General features: G+C 39.8%; 1 protein-coding gene across 1 annotated transcript in view; it reads left to right on the top strand.

The window, feature by feature from the left end:
- The window catches only part of Rasa2 (RAS p21 protein activator 2), a 100,089-nt gene extending 72,779 nt beyond the window's left edge, over window positions 1–27,310 (top strand). Inside the window, exons 16-24 of the mRNA XM_032910008.1 lie at window positions 3,181–3,264; window positions 6,316–6,393; window positions 10,615–10,688; window positions 11,395–11,501; window positions 22,908–22,990; window positions 23,442–23,650; window positions 24,367–24,470; window positions 24,909–25,095; window positions 26,812–27,310. Coding sequence (XP_032765899.1) covers window positions 3,181–3,264; window positions 6,316–6,393; window positions 10,615–10,688; window positions 11,395–11,501; window positions 22,908–22,990; window positions 23,442–23,650; window positions 24,367–24,470; window positions 24,909–25,095; window positions 26,812–26,842 — 957 coding nt within the window. The 3' untranslated portion in view covers window positions 26,843–27,310. The remainder of the gene's footprint in view (window positions 1–3,180; window positions 3,265–6,315; window positions 6,394–10,614; window positions 10,689–11,394; window positions 11,502–22,907; window positions 22,991–23,441; window positions 23,651–24,366; window positions 24,471–24,908; window positions 25,096–26,811) is intronic.
- Window positions 27,311–27,998: the final 688 nt, after the last annotated feature.

Below are 27,998 nucleotides of genomic sequence, written 5' to 3'. Positions count from 1 at the left end.
ATGGTGGCTCACAACCATCTGTAAAGGGATCCCAGGCCCTCTTCTGATGTCTGAATACAGATACAGTGTATTCACATAAAATAAATAAATCTTTAAAAGAAAAAAGAAAAGGTGGAGCTGCATAGACGGCTCAGCAGTTAAGAAGGCGTGAATTCAGTTCCCAGCACCCATGTCAGGCACCCATGTTAACCACCAGAAACGGCCACTCCAGAGGCTCTAAACCCCTCTTCTGAACTCTGGGCACCTGCACCCTTGTGTGCACATGACTACACACAGATATACCTGTGCACATAAAAAACAAATCTTTAAAGAATGTAAAGAATGAGATGGACTAAGGGCTGGGACTAGAGCTCAGTGTTCAGGCATCTACCAGCATTTGTGAGGCCCAGCATTCAGTTGCTAGGACTATAAAAAAGAAACAAAAGGAAACCTTCACTTGAATCTCCTTGGTAATTGTTTTGTTGGGTTTGTTTTTTTTTTTAACACGGATTATGTGGACATTTGGTAAACCACTGTTGAAATTTTCATAAAGGAAAGTAATTGCGCAATTGTTATTATATCCCTCATTCTTTCCTTGATAATCTATTTTAAGACTCTCCCAGTGGAGACCTTTTTAACCCATTAGTTTTGCTTTGTCTGGTGTACATCCCTGGAGCACTGTGCACTCTCTCTGCTGTGGAATTTTGCATCATGATTAGTAACATCTGTGCACAACAGATCCCTGCACAGACTGCCAGTGTCTCCAGGACAAGGCAGAACCTTTCCACACGTGTGTCCAAAGCACACGTAGTTGCTAAGACAGTCGCATGCTCAGTTTAACTAATAAAACGAGAGCTGAAAGAAGGAGCTCACCAACTGCGTCTGTCTTTAGTGGAGAAGCAGATTGATACTGTAAATACAGGGTGAGAGAAGCAGATTGATACTTTAATACAGGGTGAGAGAAGCAGATTGATACTTTAATACAGGGGAAGAGAAGCAGATTGATACTGTAAATACAGGGTGAGAGAAGCAGATTGATACTTTAATACAGGGGAAGAGAAGCAGATTGATACTTTAATACAGGGGAAGAGAAACAGATTGATACTTTAATGGGGGGGGGGGGAGCAGAGGTGAAAAGAGGGCTTTGCTGCTCCAGGTCAGAGTCCTAGAGGATTCTAAGCAAAGAACTGAGATTAGAACAGAGCAACTGCTCTTTTGAAAGATTATTGCAAACCTGTGACATTGGTTTTTTTGTAACCCAAACACAGTCAAATGGCACCAAGTCCATGAGTCAACCTAAGAGAAAAAAGAAGAGAATGTCTGCCAAGTTACTCTGAATTTAAAAATGTAACATTTTGATTGATTGACTTTAATAATTGTTACATAGTGTTACCTGAGTTGTGTGCTGGAAGCCAGGTGATGAGTGTCCTGGGTATACAGTGAAGGGAAATTTTTATTACAGTTTGCATGGAAATAGCAAGGAATCAAAGCAGCCAGCTGACATGGCAGTATAACAGTAGCCACAGTTATATGGGTCTCAGCCTGTGGTGATCTGGGCAGAATAAAATGAACTCTCTTCCCTTTTGCTAGTTCAAGAAAAAAAAAAAATAACCTAAAACACTGAATTTAAAAACCAAGTTTAAGGGCTGGAAAGGTGCCTCACTGACTGCTTTTCCAGAGGTCCTGAGTTCAATTCCCAACAACCACACAGTGGCTCACAATGAGATCTGATGCCCTCTTCTGGTGTGTCTGAAGACAGCTATAGTGTATTCATATATAATAAATAAATAAGTAAATCTTTGACAAAAAACACACACAAGTTTAAACCAGGCACATGCTTTTAATTCCAGCACTCAGAAGGTAGAAGCAGGCAGATCTCTGTATTCAGGGCCAGCCTGGTCTACAGAGAGAGTTCCAGGACAGCCAGGGATACACTGAGAAACCTTGTCTGGAAAAATCAAGAAAACAAATAAACAAATTTAAATGGAGAAGTCTTGTGAAATTCAGTTGAAACTAATGTTACCAGAACTTTTAAAGAAGGTTACTTCCTTCAGAGGTAGAGCCGTAGTGGGGTCCTCTTACAAATGGGATGGGTGGAGTCCTGGGTACTCCAGCTGAAATCATATTTGGAAACCATAAGTTATAACTTTTGCCAGATATGATGATCATATACCAGATATCCCTTCCCCAGATTTCTTCATTTCTTGGTCATTTCTTTTCCACTACATTCATTATCTATTTTCAATGTGAGATACTAAAAACTAAAACAGTGTTGAGTATATTTACTATATTTTCCTGGATATGTCTTTTGATAATATTGTTTACTGTGGTAGGATAGTTGGTTATATAGAAATGTAGATCAATAAGACTCATGAGAGAACTGTGTTCTGTCCATTTTATTTACATTTACTTTAATGTAAATTACATACTGTCAGGAAGCCAGACCCGAAAGATAACTTGCATAACAGACCCTGTAGTTACCTTCTGGTAAGATCCTATGTGAGTGGGTAACTTCATTTCTTGGTCTGAATTTGTATTCTTCCTGCACCTCTGTGGTGGGAACAGTTGGTTGCAGAAGTCTTATGTGCTATTTGAATATGCTTAGAAGTAGACTGAGCACAGAACATTGGAAAGACCTATAAGGTAGAAAAAGTAGAGATATCTGATATTCTAAAAGTAAAGAAAATTAGTAGTTAATCCAGTCTTTAGACTACACAACGCCATTAGACACAGTTGATTATTTATGTCTTTCAAAGGAACAAGTCATTAAATCTTTAATCTGTCTTTTTTTTTAATGGCACTGAGAATGGAATTTAAGGTCTCAATGCATGCTAGGCAAGCACCCCACCACTGAGCTGTACCCCAGCCCTCTTTTTACTTTTTATAGGGGAGACCAGCAATCTCATTAAGTTGCCTGGACTGGATTTCTCTGTAGCTTTAACAGACCTGAGTTTGAGCCTTTCTGTCTGAGCCTCCCTAGCCATTGAGATCATAGACCTACACCACCAGCTTCTTTCATCATCTCCTAACCCCAAGTTCTATAAGTTGTCCTAGGCTTAGCTGCCTCTCACTAGCTTGACTTGAATGAACATTTTTCAGCCATTGTTTAGAGCCATAGCCCATTCGCTCTAGTCTGCTTTTTATATAAACTCTACTTCTTGAAAAATTAACAAGACTTTTGGTCATTCTTACATTTTCTAGGATACACAGACAGTTAGGACTTTAACTCTCATCTCAAAAACCATTCAGATTATTGGAAACTGGGGATGTCAATCCAGAAGAAAGGTGAGTTTATAAGTGTTTCCTTCCTAACAAACTTTATCATACACTAAGTTCCTTCTTCACTTCCGTCCGTATTAAAAATAAAACCGAAGATAATACATACTCAGATGCAATAATTATCTTTCAGTGGGTGTTCTGCTGTAGTCACCTTTTGAAGGAGACATTGGTACTCAAACCTGACCTATCCATGGTGACTTTGGTACTCAAATCTGACCTATCCATGGTGACTTTGGTACTCAAACCTGACCTATCCGTGGTGACATTGGTACTCAAACCTGACATATCCATGATGACTTTGGTACTCAAACCCGACATGTCCATGGTGACATTGGTACTCAAACCCGACATGTCCATGGTGACATTGGTACTCAAACCCGACATGTCCATGGTGACATTGGTACTCAAACCTGACATATCCATGGTGACATTGGTACTCAAACCTGACATGTCCACGGTAGGGGACAACTAGGAAGAAAAGGCGCAGGCGCAGTTGGATTATGTGATTGTCTGTCCATAGTCACCTAACAGCTCTGAAACAAGTCTTCAGTTCCAAGATGAATGCTTCATGGGAATATGGGGCTAGCTTTCTCCTTAGCTTCAAAATGTAGACCCGTCCATCATGTTCTTAGTGCTCTACTTCAGAGCTCATGAACTCCGCCACTCGTGAAGTCTTTTAACTCAAGAAACTTTATGCAACCTTAGGTATAAAAATCAAACATTTACTGACAATAATTATTTTAGCATTTTGAAATGCCCAGCCCCCAGTGCTGAGATTTTTCTTCCGTTTGCTTCTACAACTGCTGTTTTGGGGTTTCCCCTAATTTAAGATCTAGGAGGGAAATGGTCAGACAGTGACTAGAGTTCAAAGCTGTGTCCAGGTTCTGAGGGACCTACATTGCTCCTCAGTCCCTCTCTCACCAAGAATGTTCAGCAAAGAAGGGATAAGTGCCGGGCTCTGACTAATAAAGTAACTGCGGTCACTGACTCTACAAAAAATAGGCTTTGCTGGCACCCTGCATCTGGCCCAGCATGAGGTATCTTTAGTTATCAGAAGCTGGAATCAACAATGTGGACCAAGCCTGATCATATTCAGGGAAAGGCTGAGCATGACATACCATTGTGCTGTGTGGGGAAGACAGTGAGTATGCAAAGCCATGATCCTGGAGCATTCTGGGTTTACACAGTGTAGGAGTGCTCTAGAACAAGATCATGAAGCTGGATGTGACTTTCCCAGCCTGCCTGCTGCCCCCCCAGGAGAAGAGTTGAGGAAGCTCCATCGTCTGCTCTCCTCTATAGTTACTTATGTGCCATCACATCTGGGCCTACCACACAGTTGACTACCACACTGGCTGTAGAGCTGGCTCCTTAAGGCACCCCACTGATGAACTGCCATGAGTAATTAAGACTGATTAGCCAAGAGGAGAAGCACCACCATACTTGCTACCTGACATGAGTGAAATCTGCAGATCTTAGGGGTTTGGGGAGCCAGATGCATAGGGATTGTCCCATGCTTTCCAGGAGTTGCTCTATCATGGGGAGAACAGCACAGTAGCCATCTACTTCCCTACTCTGAAGAGACTGAGTTGAGATTATCTGGGGAAACAAGGGAGTTGGTAGGGAAGTTGGAGACTGGAAGCCTTACCTTGTAGTAAGTCTTTGACTTGTACAGCTTGGTCCTGGAAACCTGACTAGGACACCACAGGCATGAAGAGCCAACAAACACAAAGGAAACTAGGCTTGGGTGGCCTGCCTAACTAACTAACTAACTAACTAACTGCTAACTAACTATAAATTAGGTGTCTTTATTAAGTATAACAAAAGGGGGGGGCTGTAGGGAGCAGTCTCTAGCAGTAAACCTCCTGGAGGAGGAAGTTGTATTTGCTCATTTCTGGTTTTAGATAAACACTAGTACTTGGATCCCAGTAAATGGTTTGCCATTTACAGGGGTTGAGGCAGCTAGAGTCCTTGACATGGCTGCGTTCTTGTCATCAGTTCACATTCACCCTGTGCCTCATCTGCTCCCTACACTAGAATGTTGTAAGTTCCAGGTAATATAGGGAAATTGTATGAAGAAAGGTGTTCACAATTTTTCATTTGTGAGAAACACATTTGAACACTCCTAGGCTGGACCCATTCCTATTTGGCTAGTGGGAGCAGCCCCTGTGACCTGGAGGCTTTACCCTTAATCATCCACCTTCCTTTGTCACTGTCCCCCCCCCCCGTCTGAGGATCTTTACCTTTCCCTGCCTGCCTTCTTCCTTTCCCTTGACAGTGAAAATTAAAAACAAAGTACAAATTTGCATACTAATGAGATTAATATACTTATTTATGTTTACATAAATAAATACTGAGTCTTTAAGTCAAGTATATAGAGCATCTTCACTGTTTTTCAGAGTTGATTGTATTTTGGTTTTATAATCATTCAGTTTGCATAAACACATAGTACAAAATGATAGAAGTATATTTAAGGCCATTTTTTAAATTGTTGGAAATTTTGTCCTAATCTCAAGATAGATTGTACTTAGTGTTTTTTAGTTTTTGTTTGGTTGGTTTGGGGATTTGTTTGTTTGTTTGTTTGTAGTGAAACTTACATCCCCAATGTAAGCAATTAAAGTCAAACATTCTAATAAAATCCAAAACTACTGATTGATACATGCTGACTAATGATGTGGGAGAATAATGTATGTTTTTGTTTCTGTAATTTAGCCATTATGTTTTTGTTAGAGCAAAAGCCTTCATATCTAGTAAGACTAGCCCAGTTCCTAATATACAGTAGCCCAGTGATCTTTACTGAAGTTTTCTGGGCAGCAGCAACTGCTGATGCATGATGCATTGGCATGCAGAGTACCATGCAGCATGGGTGTGGTCGGATTGGTAGAGTGCAGCACGTGTGCACCAGAAACACCTGTAAGATGTTTGGTTTTGAACTAGTTGTTTGTGCCTTCAGAAACCTTTACTATTGACACATTTCTCATGACTACATGTGGAGTCACAACTAAGAGTTTAAGAACTGTGCATATTTAACACACAAATCCTGTGTTTGTTTTCTCATAGTCACGGTTCAAAAAGTCAGTCATGTGTGAATTTCTCAAAATGTTTCAAGAAGAAAGGTATTTTACAGACGTGAAAAAGGTATGGTTCTTTCTTATCATTTAGTTTAAAGAAATTATTATCTCATATTCTTCCAAAGAGTCAGTTTCCACTTTTAAAAAAACAAATCGTGTTGAAATTGTCAATCAAGAAGCCTTTTTCGGGCTGGAGAGATGATTTAGAGGTTTAGAGCACTGACTGCTCTTCCAGAGGTCCTGAGTTCCAATTTGCAACAACCACATGGTGGCTCACAGCCATCTTTAATGGGATCCAATGCCCTCTTCTGGCATCTAGGCATATATGCCAGCAGAACACTGTGTACACAATAAATAAATAAATCTTTCTTTTAAAAAAAGTCTTTTTCTTCCAATTCTATCAAATAAAGCTGTGAGATAAGCAGGTCTTAACATTACCGGCTATCGTCCTAACTATACAAATACAGATTCCCATGCAGCACTGTTGACATTTGGGGTTCAGTAGTTCCTGATTTTGCATCGTAGGATATTTGGCAGTGTCCATGAATTAAGTGCCAATAGCATACCCCCAATTTTGACAACCAGAAGTGTCCCCTGGAGGATGAAATTATCTTTTGTTAAGAACCTTTGGTCTAAGGGGTTGGGGACTTGGCTCGGCGGTAGAGCGCTTGCCTAGCAACCACAAGGCCCTGGGTTCGGTCCCCAGCTCTGAAAAAAAAAAAAAGAAAAAAAAAAAAAGGAACCTTTGGTCTAGGACTAAAGCCCAGTAGAGCATGTTATGTAATAGAGTGGGTTCCCAATTGCCATAATAAACAAAATGGGTCAGCAAGATGGCTCAGCAGATAAAGGCACCTCTCACAGAGCCTGATGACCTGAGTTTGATTGCTGGGGTCACATAATTGGAAGGAGGAAACCAACTCCCATAAGTTGTCCTCTAACCTCCATATATGCATGCTGAGACACTCACATTCCCACACACATTCACATAAAAATCATAAAAATGTAAAACATGTTGAGTAAATATGGTTGTAACTAGAGGAAAATAAATAAAAATAAAAATTATATATAAATGCCTACAGCATATAGAATGCTATTATAAGGCCTACAAAATATAAAAAGGAGTGTGATTAGAAACTGAGAAGTTTAAGTCTTTAATTTTTTTTGGTCCTTGACTTGTTAGTCATCCACATAAAGTACAGTATTATAAACCTGAAGAACTTGGAACAGAAATTTATCTTAGGATGTAGCTAAACTAAACTTGAAGAAAGCACTTGTGTGTTCCTTATCACAATCCTAAGTGAGCCAACTCAAGCGAGGCCGGTCTCCGGTCTCCAATGCCTGTTGACTTTCTGCAGGGGATTTAGCCGTTGATGGCCGAGCATTCTTACTGAAGTGCATGTTAGACTGGCAGCAGACTTTCTCAGGGGCTCCATGAGTGAAAACACTGCCATCAGATAGGGTTTGGCTTGGTTTGGTTCACAGAGTCTCAGTATATAGCCTTGGCTATCCTAGTACTTAGTATGGAGACCAGGCTGGCCTCAAACTCAGAGATGGCCACCTGCCTCTACCTCCTAAGTGCTGGGATTAAAGGTGTGCATGACTATGCTGAACCTAGAATTTATCTAGGTTTTATTTTATCTAGAATAATAGAAATTCAATTAAAACTTTTTAAAGTAATTGTTGAAAGCTTTTGAGAAAATTTAAAACTATGCTTTTAGTTTGTAAAATAAAATTACAAGTTTTGTACACTCACAAATAGATTGTAACCTACTACATTTACTGTCTCCTGTATGTCTGTAGTCCTGAGGTAGCATAAGATAGTTTGCCCGAAAATCTTAATTATCTCTTTGTGTGTGTCCATGTGTCTTTCTGTCTGTAGATTGGACCCAGGACCTTACATAACCTAGACTATTCTGTCTAAGATTGAGCTCTGTCTCCAGCCTCTGTAATTAAGGAATTATGGGTGTCCATGTAACACAGTTTCTCTTCATTACTGGCATTTATACTAGTGACTTTAAGTGACATGTAACTAAATCAGAAGCTCTTGCCCACACAGTATAGGGAAGGTTATACCAGAAGAGTTGTGCATACAGAGTGATTATACAACTTGGTGACAGAACCACAGCACTGTAAGGAGTTGAAGATGACTATGGCTCAAGTAGAGTGAGCCTGAGCCAACCAGTTACCCACGGTGACTTTGGTGTTTTCTTACATTCCAGTCACGCGTTCGTTTTTATCTCATACTTCTTCATATAATGCTAAGAAGTGAGATGTTCAAGTAACTGTTAACCTCCACTGCGGATGGTCATCTATTAGAACTGCAGATGAGACAGGATACTTTGTCAGTGTTGTCCACAGGACAAAAAGGATTCTGTTCTTGTCTGTACACTTACCAAGATCCAAGTCCGGCAAACTAGAAAGAACACATTGGGAACCTCTGGAGCGGGTTGCTCTGGAGGGCGAATCACCATTCTTCACCCAAGTTGCTATGCCTTCAGTCCTTTAGAGGAACCATTAGCCCCTCGATGTTTCTCTTACAAAACTATATGCTTGAGTTGTTTATATCCTAAAATCTAAACAAAATAAAGTTAGAAACAAAAGGGAAGGAAGCAATGAAGGCCAGAGAACTGGGATCATAATATCTCATGGGTAATTCCTCTCTGAGAGCAAGAGTTGCTTTTGAACTGCTAAATTTTCCCTTCCCATGAAGAGGTGTCCACATGCTGGGAAGCCCTTGACTAGTCATGAAGCTAAATGCTTTTCACTGAGTGACCTCCTATTTCTAGCAATGGATGTTACAAATCTTCTTGAGCCACATCCTTATGTTCTGCATAGAAAGTTTGTAAATACTTATATTTGATTTTAGGTTATCTCATTTGTCAAGATCATCAACTACATATAATAGAAATCAGCAAGCTATTTTCTGTGCATAGCCAACAAATGGTAGGATTTATTGGTTACATAAGACCGTATTTCATTTTTGGTTTTATCTCATAACCCTGATTCTTATAAAAACAGACTGCAGGTCAAATTTAGCTCAGTCCATAGTTTTGTGTTACCAGCCTATCAGAAACGTTTGTGGTCCTCTATGTAAAAATCTCTGGACCCAAGAATTTTCAGAATTCAAATTTTCAGAATTTCAAAAAGTAATGGGAATTTAAGTTATATTAAATAGCCCCTTTGGTTCCACCCAGCAGTTATACACTAATGTTTCCATGATGTAAAATACATTGTAAAGTAATACATGAGAGCTGTGTGCCAGTGTTTGCTGCAAATCAAAGATGACAGTTTTAAATGCTAAAAATAAATGCTTTGAGCCAGGTGGTGGCAGCATATGCCTTTGATCCCAGAACTTGGGATGCAGAGGAGGGTGGATTTCTTTGAGTTTGAGGCCAGTCTGGACTACAGAGTGAGTTCTAGGGCAGCCAGGGCATCAGAAATATGGATAAGGGCTAGATGTATATGCCTGTCATCTTAGCTCTAAGGAGGCAGAAACAGGAAGATTACAATGTGTTTAAGTCCAGCCCCAAAAATAGTGAGACATTGTCTCAAAACGAATTATAGTTAAGGATTATAGATGAAGTTATTTCTATAGGGAAGTCCATTCAGAATTTGAATAAATTAAGAAACTGCCTTTTAGAATACCTTTCATTTGTAAACTGGGAACTTTGTATAACCAAATGTATTTTATTTTACAGATTACTGTAGGATGAGCCTCTTTGATCCAAGATGCTCTAAGATCTGAAATATTGTAATATTTAAAACTTGAGTGGACAAAGGAAAATTACCCACTTGAACTCACGTAATAGGTCACAAAGTTCAGGCGTAGTAAAATAACTGTATAAAGTTTCCCTTAGGGGATATATATATATATATATATATATATATATATATATATATATATATATATATTCTGTTTAGATATGAGTCCAGTCCCCAAGATATCTTTCTGTATAAGCGAATGTTTCAGAATCCTAAATTAAAAGCACTTTGGTCCTGAGCATTTTGTATAAATGAGAGGAATTTCCTATTATAATCAGTGACATGCAAGATAAAACTTTTGTCTGTCTGTTTGTTTTTCAAGACAGTTTCTTTGTGTAGCCTTGGCTATCCTGGAACTCACTGTGTAGACCAGGCTGCCTCAAACTCAGAGGTCCGCCTACCTCTGCATCTGAAGCACTGGGATTAAAGGTGTGCGCCAGTGCTGCCCCACCTGGCAGATAAATCTATTTTTTATAATGTACTTATTTACTCACATACTGTAATACTTCTGCGTCTCCCCGTTTAGTTCTTGGATGAAATTTCGTCTACGGAAACTAAGGAGTCCAGTGGTACGAGTGAGCCTGTGCACCTGAAAGAAGGGTAATTAAATGAGACATGAAAGTTAAATCATTGTAGACAGTAAGTACAAAGAACATAGCTTTGAGAATGAAGAAACCTGAGTTTTCATTCTGTTCCAGAGCTACCCAAGCTGCTTCAGTCAGGTAAATCACCCTCACTACCCTGTCAGCTCCATCTAGGGCAGCACTCACTGACCACAGAGACCAGGCTGTTCCACAGTTTGGAAATGGCCCTTTTCCCTTAAAGAAGAGTGGTTGTTACTAGGAGTGATGAGATGGGAATAACTTACATGACTTTTTATTCTGTATAGCACAATTCTAAAATGATATTACTTAGAGGCAGGAGAGAGGCCTCATAGTTAAGAGAGGTCGCACTGCTCTTGTAGAGTGCCTATGCTCCATTCCCAGCACCCATAGAGTGGCTCACCACTATCTGTAACTCCAGTTCCAGAGGATCTGAAGCCCTCTTCTTATTTCCACAGGCAGTGCACACTGCACAGATGTCATGCAGGCTACACCATACCTAAAAGTAAAATTAAAACAACCCTACATTAATATAAAGACGATTTCCCGAGTCGTCAGTGGAAGCCACTGCTGTACACTAATAGCTGTGCACGACTGCCAGTGGCGCCTCCCAGTCAGAGTCAGTCACGGTCAGCTCTTTGTTTCAGGTAAATACTTTAACCACTGTGCATTCAGTGTTTGTTTTCTGTCTGTTATATTGGCAGTGAGATGTATAAAAGAGCTCAAGGAAGAACCCGTATTGGAAAAAAGAACTTCAAGAAACGATGGTTCTGCTTGACAAGCAAAGAGCTCACCTACCACAAACAGCAAGGTAAAGTTGTGTTTGTGCTTCGCCATGGCTCTCCTCTGCTGGTTCTTGGTGATACAGTGGATCCTTGCATAGGGAGTGGTTCAGAGATCTCACAGTGACACACAAAACTAAACTGAAGTGTTTATTTTATCACACGTGTGCAGACATACACACATATGCACAGTCTAACCAGAACGAATGAATATGCATGTATATATCCAAATATATTAGTAAGAAAGTTTTTATAGTGTGTTGCATTTCAGGCATCCACATATTTTGTTACAGTGTGTGTGCATGCGTGTGTGTGTGTGTGTGTGTGTGTGTGTGTATGTGTGTGTGTGTGTGTGTGTAACTAAAGATCAATAAGTTTACCTTTGTAAGCTGTCTTTGAATGTTTCAGAATTCTAGTTTAAATTGAGTTTTATATAAATATTTTCACCTATGGATACCATTGTTGTTTATAATGTTTATTTTAATAGCATAATTTAAGCCAGGCCTGGTGGTATATATCTTTAATCCAGGCTCTAAGGGTGAGGGAGTTATAGGACAGAGACAGACAGATCCCCATGAGGTCGAAGCCAGCCTGGTCTACATTGTGAGTTCTCGAACAGCCTGGATTACATAGAGAAAGAGACTGCTTTAAAAAAAAAAACTAATAATAACAACAACAATAGTGCAATTAAATAAAATTTAAAGTAAATTAGTCATCTTCTGTGAATAAACAAGTTATTTGTTCCTCAGTTAAAACACTGTCTAATCTAAGCCAACATTCCAACGTCTGCTGGTTAAAACGCTCTTTAAGTCAGGTGGTAGTCATGGTGAATTTCCTGAGAATCCTACAGTTATGTACACATAGACCTGGAGTTTGCATAGGAATTTCATGGACCTCCTAGGCCTGAAGTGCACCTACAGTTGTCATATTTAGCCTTTTGTTCTACCCACTGATGCTAGAATAGAATAGACTTTCACAGAATTAGGCCAGCAGAACCATAAGAATGAGTGTATTGGACCTGCATTGGTTTTGTGTTGGAAGAAACATGGGATTGTGAGATTATTCTCCAACGCCTACAGCTCCAAGCACGCGTGCTTGCCGTTTAAATATTTTAATGGATTTTTTCCCAGTTATATTACATCCTTTCTTGCTGTCTAAAAAGGATTCATTGAACATAAGTTGACATTTTCTGATTTCTTGGAGTGATCATTGGTAATGTTACTTCATTTTTAGAGTGAGAAAGGGTAGATGCCGCTGGTTTTCCCAGCTGACAGCCTTTATCCCCAGTTAAATACCTCAGAAGCTGTGCTTTTGTGTCCGTGTTTGCTTTGTACAGTTTCTCTCTCACCTTTTAGTCAGGCTGTCACCCTAAGTTTCCTTTGCTGTCAGTGACATGTCTCTCCCCCATCCCTGTCGCCCGCCTTCATACCGTATTGCTAATATGGTGTGGGTTACGATGCAGATAGTGTAATCGCAAAGCTACACATAGGGTCAGAGGCTTCGCATGAAGACGGAGGACTTTGCTCGTGGTGAGGTGGCAGCTTCCTGCTTGCTAGTTCCTCAGCAGCGTAGCTCACTCCTGTCTTCTAGCTGCTTTCTTGATGGCCTAAGCTGTAACTATTTCTGTTGCTACAGCTACGGTGTTAAATTTTCTATACAATAAATTTTGATGTCGGAAAAGAATGCCTCCTGAATTTTCTGTAGCATAGTTGTACTCATTGTCTCTCCTTAGCCTTCCTCATAGGTGGGTGTTCTGAGTTGGTGACGGGATATCTTTCCAGTTGCTGTATGAAGAATGAGTAGAGTTTTCTCCACTTTAAACATCTTTTCTCAGTAGACTGGTGCTCACTTAGCGGCTGCTGAGAGGCGATAGACCGTGAGCAACCGAGCAGTTGTGTGGTAAATGAGTGCCCTCAGGTGCTCCGTGAGCACTCGTCGCTTCTGTGACAGCTTTATAGAGCTCGGTACTGACTTTAAATTAAAATTATTGTTGCCTCCCGTTAGATGGTGGAGTCTAGTGACCTGCCGATGTCGCAGCTTCTTCATGTCTCATACACGTCATCTTGTATAGCTCTTATAGTTGCTTTAATGTACAATTCTTATGTTATGTTCTGTATATACTCTTTATAGGGATGTTTCCTTCTTCAGGTCTGTGATCTTAGGTCCTGTAGACCTCAGATCAAGTGTCAGCTTCTTCTTGGAAGTCATTTTAAGTCTCCAGCCGCCTAGCTGCCTATTAATAGGAACAGATAGCATACTGGTTATTACATTCATGTCTCTCTTCTCCTGCTCTTTTAAGATCCTCAGTGGTAACAATCATGTCACTAGTATAAAGCGTTTACTAAATGCTCTTGAAAGATCATCAGGTCTTCCAGATATGCTGTTGCCTGAATTCCTTTAGTAACCACTGTTCTAGATTCAGAAGCTTTAACCAAGTTTACTTTTAAAACTGTTAATAAGCCCATCTGTGAAATACTTTTGTGAGGTTTGCTTAGCTATTGTGTGTTCTTGAGACCTGTTCTACATAGGTACATGCAGACAACTTATACAACTTCTCAGACATACCCTCACAGTGCAGTTGGGCCACTTGATTTCCCCTCCTCATGTTTTCTGACATGAAGCTCTCCAGAATTTTGTTTGTTGTTTTTCCTTAATAGCTAAAGAACTAAATAAGCCATTGACTCAATTATGCAGAGGTTTTCAGCTAAACAGATTTTACTTGGTGCCTACTATATGCCAGAAGTGCAGGTGAGAGCAGTTGTGGGGAAGACATACTAAAGGCCAGGCTCTTATTCACTCTGTCAGTACTGATCGATAGACAGACAGGCAGGCAGGCAGGCAGGCAGGCAGGCAGACAGGCAGGCCAAAATTATTTTTAATTACAATAATCCAAGGCCCTGGACCAGTTGATAGCAATAGGGATAGTAAAAACAGTTACCATTCTGGGTCTGTTTTAAAGGTAGTATTTGGAGAATCTTTTAGATACAAAGAGGGAAACAAGAGTACAGGACCGTTTCAAGGCTTTGGGCAAAAGTTAACTGAAGGGATGAAATTAGATACAGGGCTGGTGAGATGACTCAGAAGTTAAGAGCCCTGGTTGCTCTTCCAGAGGTCCTGAGTTCATTCCCAGCAAGCACAACCATCTATAGGGGGATCTGATGCCCTCTTCTGGCAGGTGGATGTGTGTGCAGCAGAGCACTCAGACATTAAATAAATAAAAAAAGAAATAGATACGTGAGAATTGGGGTGAAGCTCAGTTAGGAGATTGCTCACCTAGTGTGCACAAAGCCCTGGTTTTATTCCCAGCAGGACATATACTGGGTATGGCAGCCCACATCTGCAATCCCAGCACTTGGGAAGCAAGAAAATCAGAAATTCAAGGTAATCCTTAGCTATGTAGTGAGAAAGCTAGCCTAGACTCTGTGAGAGCTTATCTTTTAAATAGATACACAGTGAGTTCTAGTAATAATAGAGAACTTGGTACTCATCTAACACCCTCCGAGATAATAATTAGAAACTTAGACCAAAATATATTAGATGATGCTGAAGAGTTTGACCCTGGAAAGAAAAGAATCATTCTTTTTTCTAAGAATCATTCTTTCATGGCTAAGATTTCTATTTTCATGATCATCTAAAAAAAAAAGTACTGTAATTTAAGGTAACTAAATTCATGCAAAAAACATAGTTGTTTGACTTCAAGTGTCAAAAGATTGTTTCAAGGATTCCAGAAAGACTGGAAATTGAGGAAACAAGAGTCTGGAACCTTCAGATTTCGTGTGAACTTCCCTGACATCTTTAACTGACTTTAGGTGCTTAGGCAAGGAGAAAAATTCAGAGAGGCTAATAAAAAGCAAAAGCTGAAATATGTAAAGAAGCAATGTATACGTAGCTTGAGCAGATTACAGCTCAAAGGGTGAGTTATCAATACAAATGCTTAAGGGATGGTAGCTAAGTTTGTTTCAGTATGCACTGAGATGTTGACAACTTGAAACAGGGAGCATAGTCAAGAGGGAGAATGGAATAGAAGTGTGCCCTAGGTAATCTGTGTCTAAGAAACAGACACACTTTAAAGCTACTTTGAGGACTCAGTGGAAATATTAGTAATGAGGAGTAAAAGAAAGGGAACTCCGCAGAAACTCATTATAGGAAGAAATAAAATAGAAACAGTGGCATTGCCAGGTATGGAAGTGTTGGGGTCTGAGAATTGCCTGACCAACCACTCAGACATCAATCTCCGTCACACAGGACTGGTTTGTACAGTGCACACCCCAAGACTGATCCATCAGGGACATAGTCCAGACTCCGGAACTAAACTGCGTCCCTCAGCTAGAGTTCTGAAAGCTACAAACGTCTGGGCCAAGTTCTTCACCAGTCAGGATTTAGCGATAGGGTATATCCTTAGGAACATGTTTTTCTTGTACATTTATCCTGCTCTCATTGGTTGGGGTATTCATCTGTGGCAGAGGACTTGCCTAACTTTCTGTCTTAATTTGCCAATCAGGATGTCAGTTGCCCACATACATGACTTTCTACCAAGTAGGATGTCAATTCCCAGGGAGGTCTTAGGAACTTAAAACTTTATTCAACACCTACTCAAAATGGAAGTCTTATTATAAATGGCTTTTTTAAAAAAAAAAAAAAAAGATTTATCTATTATTATGTGAGCACACTATAGCTGCCTTCAGACACACCAGAAGAGGGCATCGGATCCCATGACAGATGGTTGAGCCACCATGTGGTTGCTGGGAATTGAACTCAGAACCTCTGGAAGAGCAGTCAGTGCTCTTAACCACTGAGCCATCTCTGCAGCCCTAAATGGCTTCTTATATTGGTATAGGTGTCTCTTTTGTGTTGAGGTCCATCCCAGGAACAATTTATTAAGGCAAAAAAAAACATAAAAAGCTCATACACATTCCCAAGTGCAGCAAGTGCTGCCAGACAGTTGGCTTGGGTTCAGGCTTGTTGTGGCTAACTATGCAAAGCAGCTCTGACTTCTATTGTGATTACTTTCCAAGAGCGCCAGAGCACAAAATGTAACAGAGTATGTAATCAACTCGGGCATAAGAAAGTTTTCTAGTAACAGCACATGAGAAAGTTTTCTTATAACACTAGTAACACACAAAATGACTGGTTAGAGAGGCAGCAATTACCTTAACAGATACTAAATGCCTTTAATTCCAGCTTTTGAGAGACAGACAGGTGTCTCTGAGTTCTAGACCACAGTGAGTTCTAAGCCAGTCAGGGATGTTTAGTGAGACCCTATCTCAAAAAGAACTGTAGAATTGAAATATGTAACACGTAAAATGAGAGAATGACTGGTTGGGTTTATTAGCCACAGGTACGAGAAGAAAAGTTCACTGATCTTAATAACACAGATCAGTGGAAATTAACCAGTTAGAGAAACAAAAAAGATTTGGGACATTTGCAAGATGAAGAAAACCATAGTAACTTGTGAAACCATATCCAACATGATGGGTATCTCAAGTGAAGACAAAGAGAGAAGGGAGATTTAAAGGGATAATGGCCTAAATAAATTCAAATTTTCATTTGGAAAAATCATCTTAAAGAACCAAGAAATGCAGTGAACTTGAAGTGTGATAAATGCCAAGGAAAGAACACCAAGGTATATGATAAGCAAAGATAAAATTTTGTAAACAGAAAGGATAAATTACTGTAATCTAGAAGAACAGCAGTGTGCTTGACGATTTACTTTTCCTAGAAAAAAAGCAGAAACAAACAATGGAATGTGGTCTCAAAATACTGACAAAGAAAAAAATTCAACTTAGAAATATTCTAGTAAAAAATTTTCATCAAATATCAAAATATCCTTTCAATAAATAAAAGATGGGATTGACTGTAACAGTCCTCACTGTAGAAAGTTCTAAAGGAGCGCCTTCCAAGGTGAAGAGCACAGGAAGTGGTTGACACTTGTATAAATATAGAATGGTTTGCTTCAAAATGTGACTGCTAAATACAAGATTTACAGCATTGAACTGTGGCTTTACAGCATATCTAAATATGAAATATGAGGCAAGAGTGTCCTAACAGAAGGGGATGGGGGATTTCTTGTATCTTAGGAAAGAACATAAGAATAATTTTTAAGTAGGCTATATAATGCCAAGTGTGGTGATACACATCTTTAATCCCAGCACTTGGGAAGCAGAGACTGTCAGATCTCTGTAAGTTCAGGGCCATCCTTGTTTACGTAGCCAGTTCCAAGGCAGCCAAAGCTACACAGTGAGACCCTGACTGGAAACAGGACTATATGTTATAACTTAAGCTCAGAAAGTATCTAGAGATGTCAAGGGAGAGCAACAAAGAATCAGAAATCAGAACAGAGAGCAAGATAGTGGCTTACACTCAACAATATCCGTAATTACAGTAAGTGTAAGGAAACTATTTTAATGGAAACTGCCAGACTAGATATTCTAACAAACAAGATCTTATGGAATCCTTTCTATAGCATATGCATCTTAAATATGAAAACACAGATAGGTTGAAAGTAATTGGGTAGAAAAAAAGACGTTGTGAGGATAAACAGTTATACAGTAAAGCTCAGAACAGCTGCTCTCGGGTAGATGTAGACAGGGTCCAGGGGACTCAGAGCCTTCACAGTGCTGAGCATTTAAATTACCTGTTAATAGCTTAGTAATGTGTGTCAGGGGAAGGCAGACTCAAGACAGACAAATCCATACTCATAATTGAATATAAATACTTTTCTCTAAGTAATTATCAAAATAGGCAAAAAAATCAACAAAAATATAGAAATTTGAAACATCATACTCAATTATATTGATCTGATTCACGTGTAGAACATTACACCAAAAAGAATACACCATCTTTTCAATCAGATTGGAGAATTTACCAAATTAGACCAAATATTAAGTTTCAATATATAGCAGAAGTTAACATTGTATTAAATGTTCTCTTACAATTAATATAATATGTAGGAATGCCTTCCCCCAGGTATCTGGAAGTTAACCTACAGGTCAAAGAAATTGAGAAGTACTGTTGAGCTATAAATGATAATAAAACTATAACAAACTCAGCCAAGTTTGTAGAATATGGCTAAAGCAGTGCTTACTGAAAATTACTGTGTATACCCACGTGTTTTGTGTACATATATGTCTGATGCCTGGTATCCCAGGACACCAGAAGAGGCGTCGGATCCTTAGGAATTAGAGTTGTGGGTGTTTGTGAGCTTCCACATAGGTGCTGGAGGGATTGAACGCCAGTGCTCATAACCACTGACTCATCACTCCATCCCCCAGCAAAGAACATCCTTAAGACCCTGGGTTAGGCAAAGATTTCTTATATCTATATCAAAGGTATAGTTCATGAAACAAAATATTAGTAAGTTGAACTCCATCACTAATCAAAACAGGAGATTCCCAGGGCAAGTCATCTAACTAGGCTAGCTGGAACTGGTGAGATCCTCAGTAAGGAGCCCTGCCTAGTAAATACAGGGGAGCACTATTGAGAAGATACACTATGTCAACTTCAGGCATCTCCATTTTCTGTAATCGTACACATTTACACACACACACACACACACACACACACACACACACACACACACACACACACATTTAGAGAATGAAAAATACCAAGTAACTAAAACAAAATACTTTAAGAGGCTGTAGGGATGACTCAGTTAGGAGCACTGGCTGCTTTTGCAGAGGACTCAGGCTCAGTTCCCAGCACCCACATGATTGCTCACACCCATCCATAACCCCAGTTTCATAGGGGCCTCTGCTGAGCTCTGCTGATGCCCTCTGCTGAGCTCTGAGTTCTGTGGGCACCAGGCACATATACCCACACACACAACAAATAAAACTACAAAGAAAATACTTTCAAAACATTTACCTGATAAAATTTGTATCCAGGATTTTTTTTTACTTAAAGGACAATTAACATTAACAAGGCTAATAAACACACAAAAGATATTAAAATTATTAACCATAAATCATAAAACTGTTTGATAGCAGTTCTATGCTTGGTTATCTGCCCAAAAGACTTGAAAGCAGATGCCCAAAGGGACTTGATCAGTGGGTGTTTAGGTGAGCGTTATTTGTAATAGCAAAAACTGGAACCAACCTAATGTCTGTCCATCCACTGATGAGCATGTTCTATCCATGCAGTAGAACACTTCGTCTCCTTTACATATGTTTTAATGGTTTTCTGTGGTTTGATTTCTTTACCCAACATAACTTCTTATATAACCTGTCTTTTTCCTGGATTCGTTACAATTTTACAGGAATAATTCCTTGTATTTTTCAAAATAAGTGGTTTGCTGATGCTGTTTTTGTTGTTGTTGTTATTCAAGTCTTTACATGTACCATGACATTTTTATCCTTATTGTTTAATGATCCTCAGGACTTCAAAGTTATAATACTCTGTCTGACTTATGGCCATACCACCTTGAGTTTTGACTTACCTGAGAAAATAAGCAGGCCCCTAACTTGGTTAGTAGTTAGATGGAAAACCATCTAGGAATAACAGGTGCCGTAGGCTTAAATATATGTATGATATATATATCATACATACTTATATATCATACATATGTGTATATATATTTATAATACTCCATTGTTTACTATCTTTCATTGTTGCTAGTGAAAATTTTTATAACAATCTGATTATTAAACTTTTGATCCATCTCCCTGGAAATTCTTGTAACGTTTCTTTCGTAAGTTTTATGACATATAATTTAGAAATTTTTCTTTTTTTTTTTCTTCTATTCCTGCTTAACACTTGGTAGATCTTTCCATTTAAAGATTCCGTATCTTTTTCTCAAGAGCATTTAGTCACTTGTCAGCATTTCTAAGTCCTATGAGCCTAAGCTTGTACATTGTGTTTCTGTGTCATTCTGTGCTGTATTTTTGGGAATTTCTTGGAAAGATCATTTGTTCCTAACTTACATTGTAATTTACTCCATTATTATGGTTAACAGAAATTAGCCTTCATAGTGTAAAAACAGATAGATGTTCCTTAGAGCATCTAACACTTGCAGTATTAGAATCTATTCCAAAATGAATAAAAACAACAAAATGTGTATGTTGTAAATTACCTAACAAATTTAAAGAAAGAATATTTTTAAATTCTCTGGCTAGAGCTCTGATGTCCTGTACAGTTGGTACCCAACATATAATGTCTCCTTTGTCCCCCAACTCATTACACTTCTGATCCCTCAGATGTTATCCTGTATGTGTGTCTGTCCTTCAGAATGCTAATGTCCTTATCTGTTTGGTAATTGCTGTGACAGTTTGCTCATCTTGCGTTCTACAATCCATTTACCTACCTTGAAGGGGTTCAGTAACATACTGAATGGTCAGGAGGGAGGGGCAGTTGCCACATTGCACTGCCCTGCAACCCCGTGCTGCATTGGCCTGCGTAGTGTATGTTTAGCCCAGCTATTCCAGATGGAGCTCCCTCATCTGTTAGTTCAGCCTGCTGTGTCCACTGACACTGGTTTGCAGCTCTCCTGACTCCTCCCCTGTGGCTTCCATCAGCATTTCCTTCCTGCCCCACCTTTTACCCCATCGTGTTATCTTGTCTGCTCCCAGGAGAATGCTAAAGAGCTTTTCACTTGTTCCCAGGGATGATTGGTATTTGTTGAATGTTGTTTCCATGGGGAAGTTCTCTCTAACCTCCCAATTTCAAGTAACTTTCCAGTTACATTTTGTTACATCTCTTCAGTTTATTTTCATCATAGTGTTCATCTCTAGTTAATATTTCTCCACCAGTCTTTTTAGAACGCAATACAAATTTCACTAGGAACCTGTTTTCTGTTTATTGTTCTGTCTTAAATTATTAGGACAGTACCTGGCATATAGTAGACATCCAGTGTATATCTTTTAAAAAAATTATATGTCATGTCTGAATCAACTTAAATTTTAGGCTTTGTACCAGGAAAGTTACTGAACAACTATTTTGTATTAATCTTTTTATTTACAGCAAAAACAAAATCACAATTAACCAGATACTGTTCTTTGTCAAAAAAAAGTCGCAGCATTACTTCCTCGAATAGTGTAAAATAGAATGTTCTTAGCTTCTTATATTTCAACCTGCACGTCCTTAAAAAAAAAGACTTGAGGAAGAAGTAAACAAAGCTTGATGCTATAAAAACACCATCACAAAATGACAGAAGTCAAAACTGTATTTGTCACTAGCTTCGTCTGTAACTGGATGAGGGACAGATAACCCACGCCATACTGACATTCATCATCCCAGAGGAGGCCCTTTGACAAACTCCAGTTCCCTTGCCTACGTCTTAAAACCTGTAAAGGGTTAAGGATTCCATCTGAAATCAGTTCTCACCCTGTCTCCAGCAGCTCCTAAGTAAGCTGAGTACTTAGTAGTAGCGGCCAGCATGTGACAGCTGTAACTAAGTCTGCAGTTTAAAACATGCTTTGGAGCTAGCAGCATGGGTCAGAGGGTGCAGGGCCTTGCCACCAAGGTTGGCAAGCAGTTCACTGTCCCCACCTGATAGAAGAAAACTGATGTCATGTTTTCCCATACATGAACTGTGGTGCATGTACATGCACCTACACACACAGACACCAAAATAAAATGTAATTTTTTAAAAATTTAAACAAGGCTGCCCATGATGGCACACACTTTTAATTCCAGCACTGTGTTCCAGGACTGTGTTCCAGGACAGCCAAAAGAGACCTACTCTCAAAAAGCAAGATAAATAAATAGAGAAAAACTTAAAAATTCAGGACTAGATAGTTATCTCAGTGGTTGAAAGCACCCGTTTTTGCTCAGTTTCTAGCACCAACATGGTGGCTAGCAACCATTTGTAACTCCAGTCCCAAGAGATTGAAAGCCCTCCTCGGACTTTTTGGGGTTGTTTGTTTACTTTTTTGAGGGCACTGGGCACATATGTGGTATACTCAGACATATGCGTTAGGAGTAGAGATAGATCAGTGCTAGAGCACTTGTCTAACATGCATCATGCTTTGGGTTTGGTTCCTTGCACATACGCACACACTAAATGTTGTTGTTTTGAGGGCTAATCCTATAAATACTTAGTAGGCAAGACAGACAGGACTCTACGACGTCATAGTCTATTCACAGTGGTCTGAGCTCTTCAGCCTGGGCCTCTCAGTGGCTCTCTCACCAGACGCATTAGTCCTTCAGTTTCCACTTAATTAGTGTTGCGAAGTTGTAATCATATAGGAAATAATTGTCTATATAGAGACCAGACTTACATGCTTTTCCTTGAAAATATTTTCAGCTGTATGGTAAAAGGCAAGGACAAAGCCATCAAAGTGCTCATCCATGTTATACACAAACCCTCCAGAAGTCTATGCAGATACACAGCAGAAGGACATGCTTCTGTCAGCTAGTGGAATAACCTACAGAATTGACATCTCACCTTTGCGGTTATTACAGTAATTCTTTTAATTTTGTCGTCTCTTATTATTCAGGCAAAGATGCAATTTACACTATTCCAGTAAAAAACATTCTTGCTGTGGAAAAACTGGAAGAAAGCTCTTTCAACAAGAAAAATGTAAGTTGTATAAATATTGATGCATTTTAAATCATCACGTGTAAGTCATTTCAGTATTTACCATTCAGGCCTCTCAGTAATGTCCCAACTCAAGTCAGCTGTTGCCACTCAGCTGGTGCAGGACCCTCCAGTCCCCAGGATGGCTCTTTATTCCTTACCACCCTGCACTGACTTGTAGGTCCTCCCACTTTCTCCTGAATCTAAAATTACCTTTGTTGTTCTTACTCAGATAGTGGCCTGTTCCTCTGCACATGGACTTTAGCACCAGTGACTAAGATGGTCTTTGGTAGGACCTGCTTAGTGTGACAGTTCATTAAGACACATTAGCAGCCATTTCTTAGCCAAGCAAGCTCCTTGGCTTAAAAGGTCTCCTTTTAAGTGCTTTTTCAGTTTGTGTATTATATGTCGTTTTTAAGGCTTCTCTAACTTTTTATCTTAACTGCCAATGAAGATGTTCCAAGTGATCCATACGGAGAAAACGCTGTACATCCAAGCAAATAACTGTGTGGAAGCTAATGAGTGGATCGACATGCTGTGCAGGGTGAGCAGGTGCAACCACAACAGGCTCAGCTCCTTCCACCCGTCAGCATATCTCAACGGAAGCTGGCTCTGCTGCCAGGAGACGAGTGAAGGCACACCAGGCTGCAAGCCATGCACTGCGTGAGTAACTCAGTGGTGAAAGAAATTGTGATCCGCAGCCCCTGACCGCGTGTGGACGGGTCTGAGAGCACAGTGCTAAATAAAAGTAGCTGGACACAAAGGCCACACGCTGTGGAAACGTTTCTGTAAACCGTGTCTAGGAAGGCTCGGCTGTTGCCTCATGGTAGAGCGTCTCCCTGACACAAGGGCTTTGGTTGAACCCTAGTACCACAGAAGTAAAATATATAGAGTAAGTAAATTACTATGGACACAGTGTTAACTAGTGGGGGCCAGGGACTAGATGGGCCGTTGCCTTTTGTTACTGATGCGTTGTTTTGTAGGCTATAAAAATGTTTTTACTGGGACTGGAGAGCATTAGCGCTGCTGCTCTTGTAGAAAGAAGACCCAAGTTTTGTTCCAAAACCTATGGGAGACTAGCTCCAGGGCACAGATTGGATACCCTCTTCTAGCCTCTACAGACTTAACTTGTGCGTGTATGTACATATGCACACACGCACAGATATACATATACACATTAAAAATATTTTACTTAAATCCTCTTCGAGACTTGAGTTCTTAACAACCAGACCTTGGGATCCTGTTGAACTATCTCAGAAATTAGTTTCTGAAGTCTCTTTTGCAAAATTCTAATTCTAATTTTAATCTCAATTCATCAAAAATCTTTCTAATGTTAACAAATAATTTTTCCAATATCCTTAATTATCTTTCTATTATAGAGGCATCCCTGCAGACATCCAGATAGATATTGATGAAGACAGAGAAACAGAAAGAATTTACTCCGTTTTTACCCTCAGTTTACCTAAACTGCAGAAGATGGAAGGTAAACACACACTCTACACTTAGAAAAGCATTATTTTTCATTACTAATTTCTGGGGTTATTTCTTTGACTTTTTAAAAAGTTAAAAATATTTATAGATTTCCTAAGTTACTGATAATGAAGTTTACAAACCCTCAAAGGAGAAGTTTATCTTATCTATTCATGAAATTAAATAATTATTCTTTTTTTTTTTCAGAGCTGGGGACTGAACCCAGGGCCTTGCACTAGCTAGGCAAGCGCTCTACCACTGAGCTAAATCCCCAACCCCTATAATTATTCTTATGTAAATGTGATTGTTCTGTGTAGTAAAATTGATATAATATAGTCACTTGTGCTCTTGTCAAAGAAACTCCCTTTAAATCTTCAAAATTTTTAAATTGTACTACAGATGACATTTGTGGAACTTACTTTTCTGATCAGAGATTCACTGTTCCTTACAGAGGCTTGTGGGTCTATAGCTGTATATCAGGGGCCACAGAAAGAACCTGGTTATTCTAAGTTCACCATCGAGGATTCTGTCGCAACCTTTAAGACAATTCAGCAAATAAAAAGCACCATAGAGAAGCTAGATGAACCTCATGAGAAATACAGGAAGAAAAGATCGAGTAGTGCAAAATACGGAAGCAAGTAAGTGTCCTCAGGCTCCACTCCCCTCACCTGCCAGGCCTCGACTTCCCATGTGCATGCTTCCCTGCCCCTCCCTTGGTCGTCTTCAGTCCAGCTGTCTTTACGTCGGGGCTGGACTTCATCACTGCTTTGAATGGCGTGGTCAGTTGTAATTCACTCTGAATAGTTCGTAGCTCTTTCTTTTTGTTGTCTCCTTTATATTCTCACAATACATAATATTTATAATGAATACCAAAAGAGCAAGCTGTCACAGTGCATAGAAGCATTTGAAGGTTGGTTTCAGGTGCTGCTCCTCAGATGAAAAGGATGAGCTGGCTGCCTAAAGACAGCAACCGCTGACAGCACTGGGACTTGTTCCTCTCAGGACACCACACCCCACACCCCACACCCCACAGTAGCCACCCTGTCAGCTGGCCTGCTCCCAGCAGCAGTAGCAGACTCCTGAGGGAAGTTTTCAGTCTCAACAGTGAAGACCAACCTTATGTAGTGGGTTAGTGCAGCCACTGAGCACTGTCACTGGGACTTCCCCACTGACATAATCCTGAACCTTTACTCTAAACTACCACCAGAGGAGCCACAGTGGGTCTGAGCCCCATTTTCTTTTTTAAGACAATATCCATAGGGAGAGAAATAAAAGACTATTCCCTCCCTGGTCTGAGAAAAGAAATTTGTCTACAGTAACCCCCCCAGCATTCCCTGGCACAGCATTCAAAGTGTGATCAAGGACCTGCTAGTACAGTCGATGGGGAGGGTTTTAAAAGGTTCATGGACCAGCAAATAACAGTATTTTCCACAGTGTCTGCTCCTCTGTCATTGATCCTCATACCAGCCTAGCATGCTTTCATCCTACTTTATAGGTAGAAAATTGAGTTGCAAGGAAGATAAATGATTGCCCAAGATCTTAGTGGGAGGACTCAAATCCTTGTTGCACTATTTTAAATAGTCTTTGAAAATTATATTGGTTAGTACTTTTATATTTCTGAATAAGAAAAAATCAGCTTTATTGATACAAATACATTCTTCCTTGGTAGAAAGCTTGACGCTTTACAAAGGTTGTGTTGCAAACATCCTAATTCTGTATTTTCTTCATTACTATAATTGAGTATCTTTCAACAAAAGTTAATTTTGAAGTCCTTCTAAGTTCCTAGCCAAGACTTGACCATCCTTAAATTGTACCCCATGCAACCACATGGTGGCTCACAACCATCTGTAATGGGACCTGATGCTCTGAAGACAGCAACAGTGTACTCACATAAAATAAATCTTTAAAAAAACTCAGCTGGTGATGGCACTCTTGCCCACTCCCCTTGCAGTGTTCTTCATACATACTGTTTTCTTTCTTTATTGTGGGGAGGACGTGGGCTAAGAAAATAGCTTGGCGTTCGTGTGATTGCCTCACAGACAGTTCCCAGCACTGGGGGAGGGTGGGAGTGGGACCACAGTGAACAAACCTTTAGACTAAATATTTTGCTTATTTTCTTCTCCTATATTATCATGTGAGCTCTATGTATTCTGTGTCTGTTTTGTTCAGTACTGTACCATTAGATTCTAGAATAGTGCTTTAAACATAATACATGATCAATAAGACTTGTTGAATTAATAAAACAAAACTCAGCATGAACACTGAAGGAAAATGAAGAGTACTCGGAGGGTTCTGTATCTGTCACATTGTTAATTTGTGTATTTAAAGAGTATTTTCCTTTTACTGTTTTGTAGGGAAAATCCAATTGTGGGAAAAATATCATAGTGTTTGATCAACTGACGGAGAACTGGAAAATACTCTTATCATCGAGTTTTTCAATTCACCCCGTTTGTTCCAGTGTGTAAGAGCGGACATTGGCTTTGAAGACACCTGCTCTTGCAATGTATTTAATATTTAATGATTGAAATTAACTGGGGATCCTGATACTGATGTGTTTATTACTAAAGAATTTGAAAACCAAGATTTCCTTCATAGCCATGCATCCAAATCCATGTCTCTGCAACTTCCTTTCGACAGAAAGGATCTTTCTAAGGAACGTTCCCAAGAAGCTTTGTAATAAGGGAGCACTTGATAGCAAGAAGCCATCTCTACTTGGAGCACTTCTGTGTCACTCACTACCATCAGTGCCTGCCCTGTGCTGCCAGCATTGAGCTTCCAGAGAATTCCAGCTCCTTGTCAGTTCGGAACTTTTCATTAAGTTCATCTGGACCTTCAATCTTTACAAAAAGAAAAGAAAAAAGAAAAGAAAACCTTTTTCCTCTGTTGTATTAGCCATTACAGGTTAGAGAAAGACACAAAGACACCAGCAAACCATTGAAAGCTGGTGGGTGTCTCGCCTGGTCCTGGTGTGAGCGTGCTCAGCTGTCAGGGAATGTGTGCTCCTGTGTGCACCATGTTTACATTGGGGTGAGTGACGGTGCACGAGACAATGGGCCACTAAAGTGCTCTCCGTTGTTTAACTGTCGGGTACTCATTTTCTTAATTAGAGAGTTCAGTTTAGCACTCCTCCTGAGGGCCTCTCTTCCCAACCAGAGAAGCAGTGATAGTGAGGAGATCACTTGCCGTTGCCTTCTGCCCCACATCAGAGTAAGGGTGTGTAAGGATGCCCTCCGTAGTGTTAGGTCCTGCTCTAACTCGAGAACGGTCACTTGGCGCACTTTAATAATCTGGCACATTCCAGATTGTAGTTTGGATACTCAATAGTATCTATCTTTTGATCAGTTGAATGATCAGTGTTTAAATATCAAACAGTGCTTTCCTGAAAATGTTGATATTGTATTGCTGTTTCCTCATTGCCTGCTAGCCAAGGGGAGTTAGGAGCAGCAACTGTTGGAATTCCTGTTTTTCCTGACTCTACTTGGTCCTAAACCCTAACTGTAAATAAGCAGTTGAAGCAAGTGCTCCCTGAAGAGGAGTGATA

The sequence above is a fragment of the Rattus rattus genome, chromosome 8 (genome assembly GCF_011064425.1).
Source record: "Rattus rattus isolate New Zealand chromosome 8, Rrattus_CSIRO_v1, whole genome shotgun sequence".
Classification (NCBI taxonomy): domain Eukaryota; kingdom Metazoa; phylum Chordata; class Mammalia; order Rodentia; family Muridae; genus Rattus; species Rattus rattus.
Note: the sequence above shows the minus strand (reverse complement) of the source record. Positions and strands in the feature narration are given on the sequence as shown.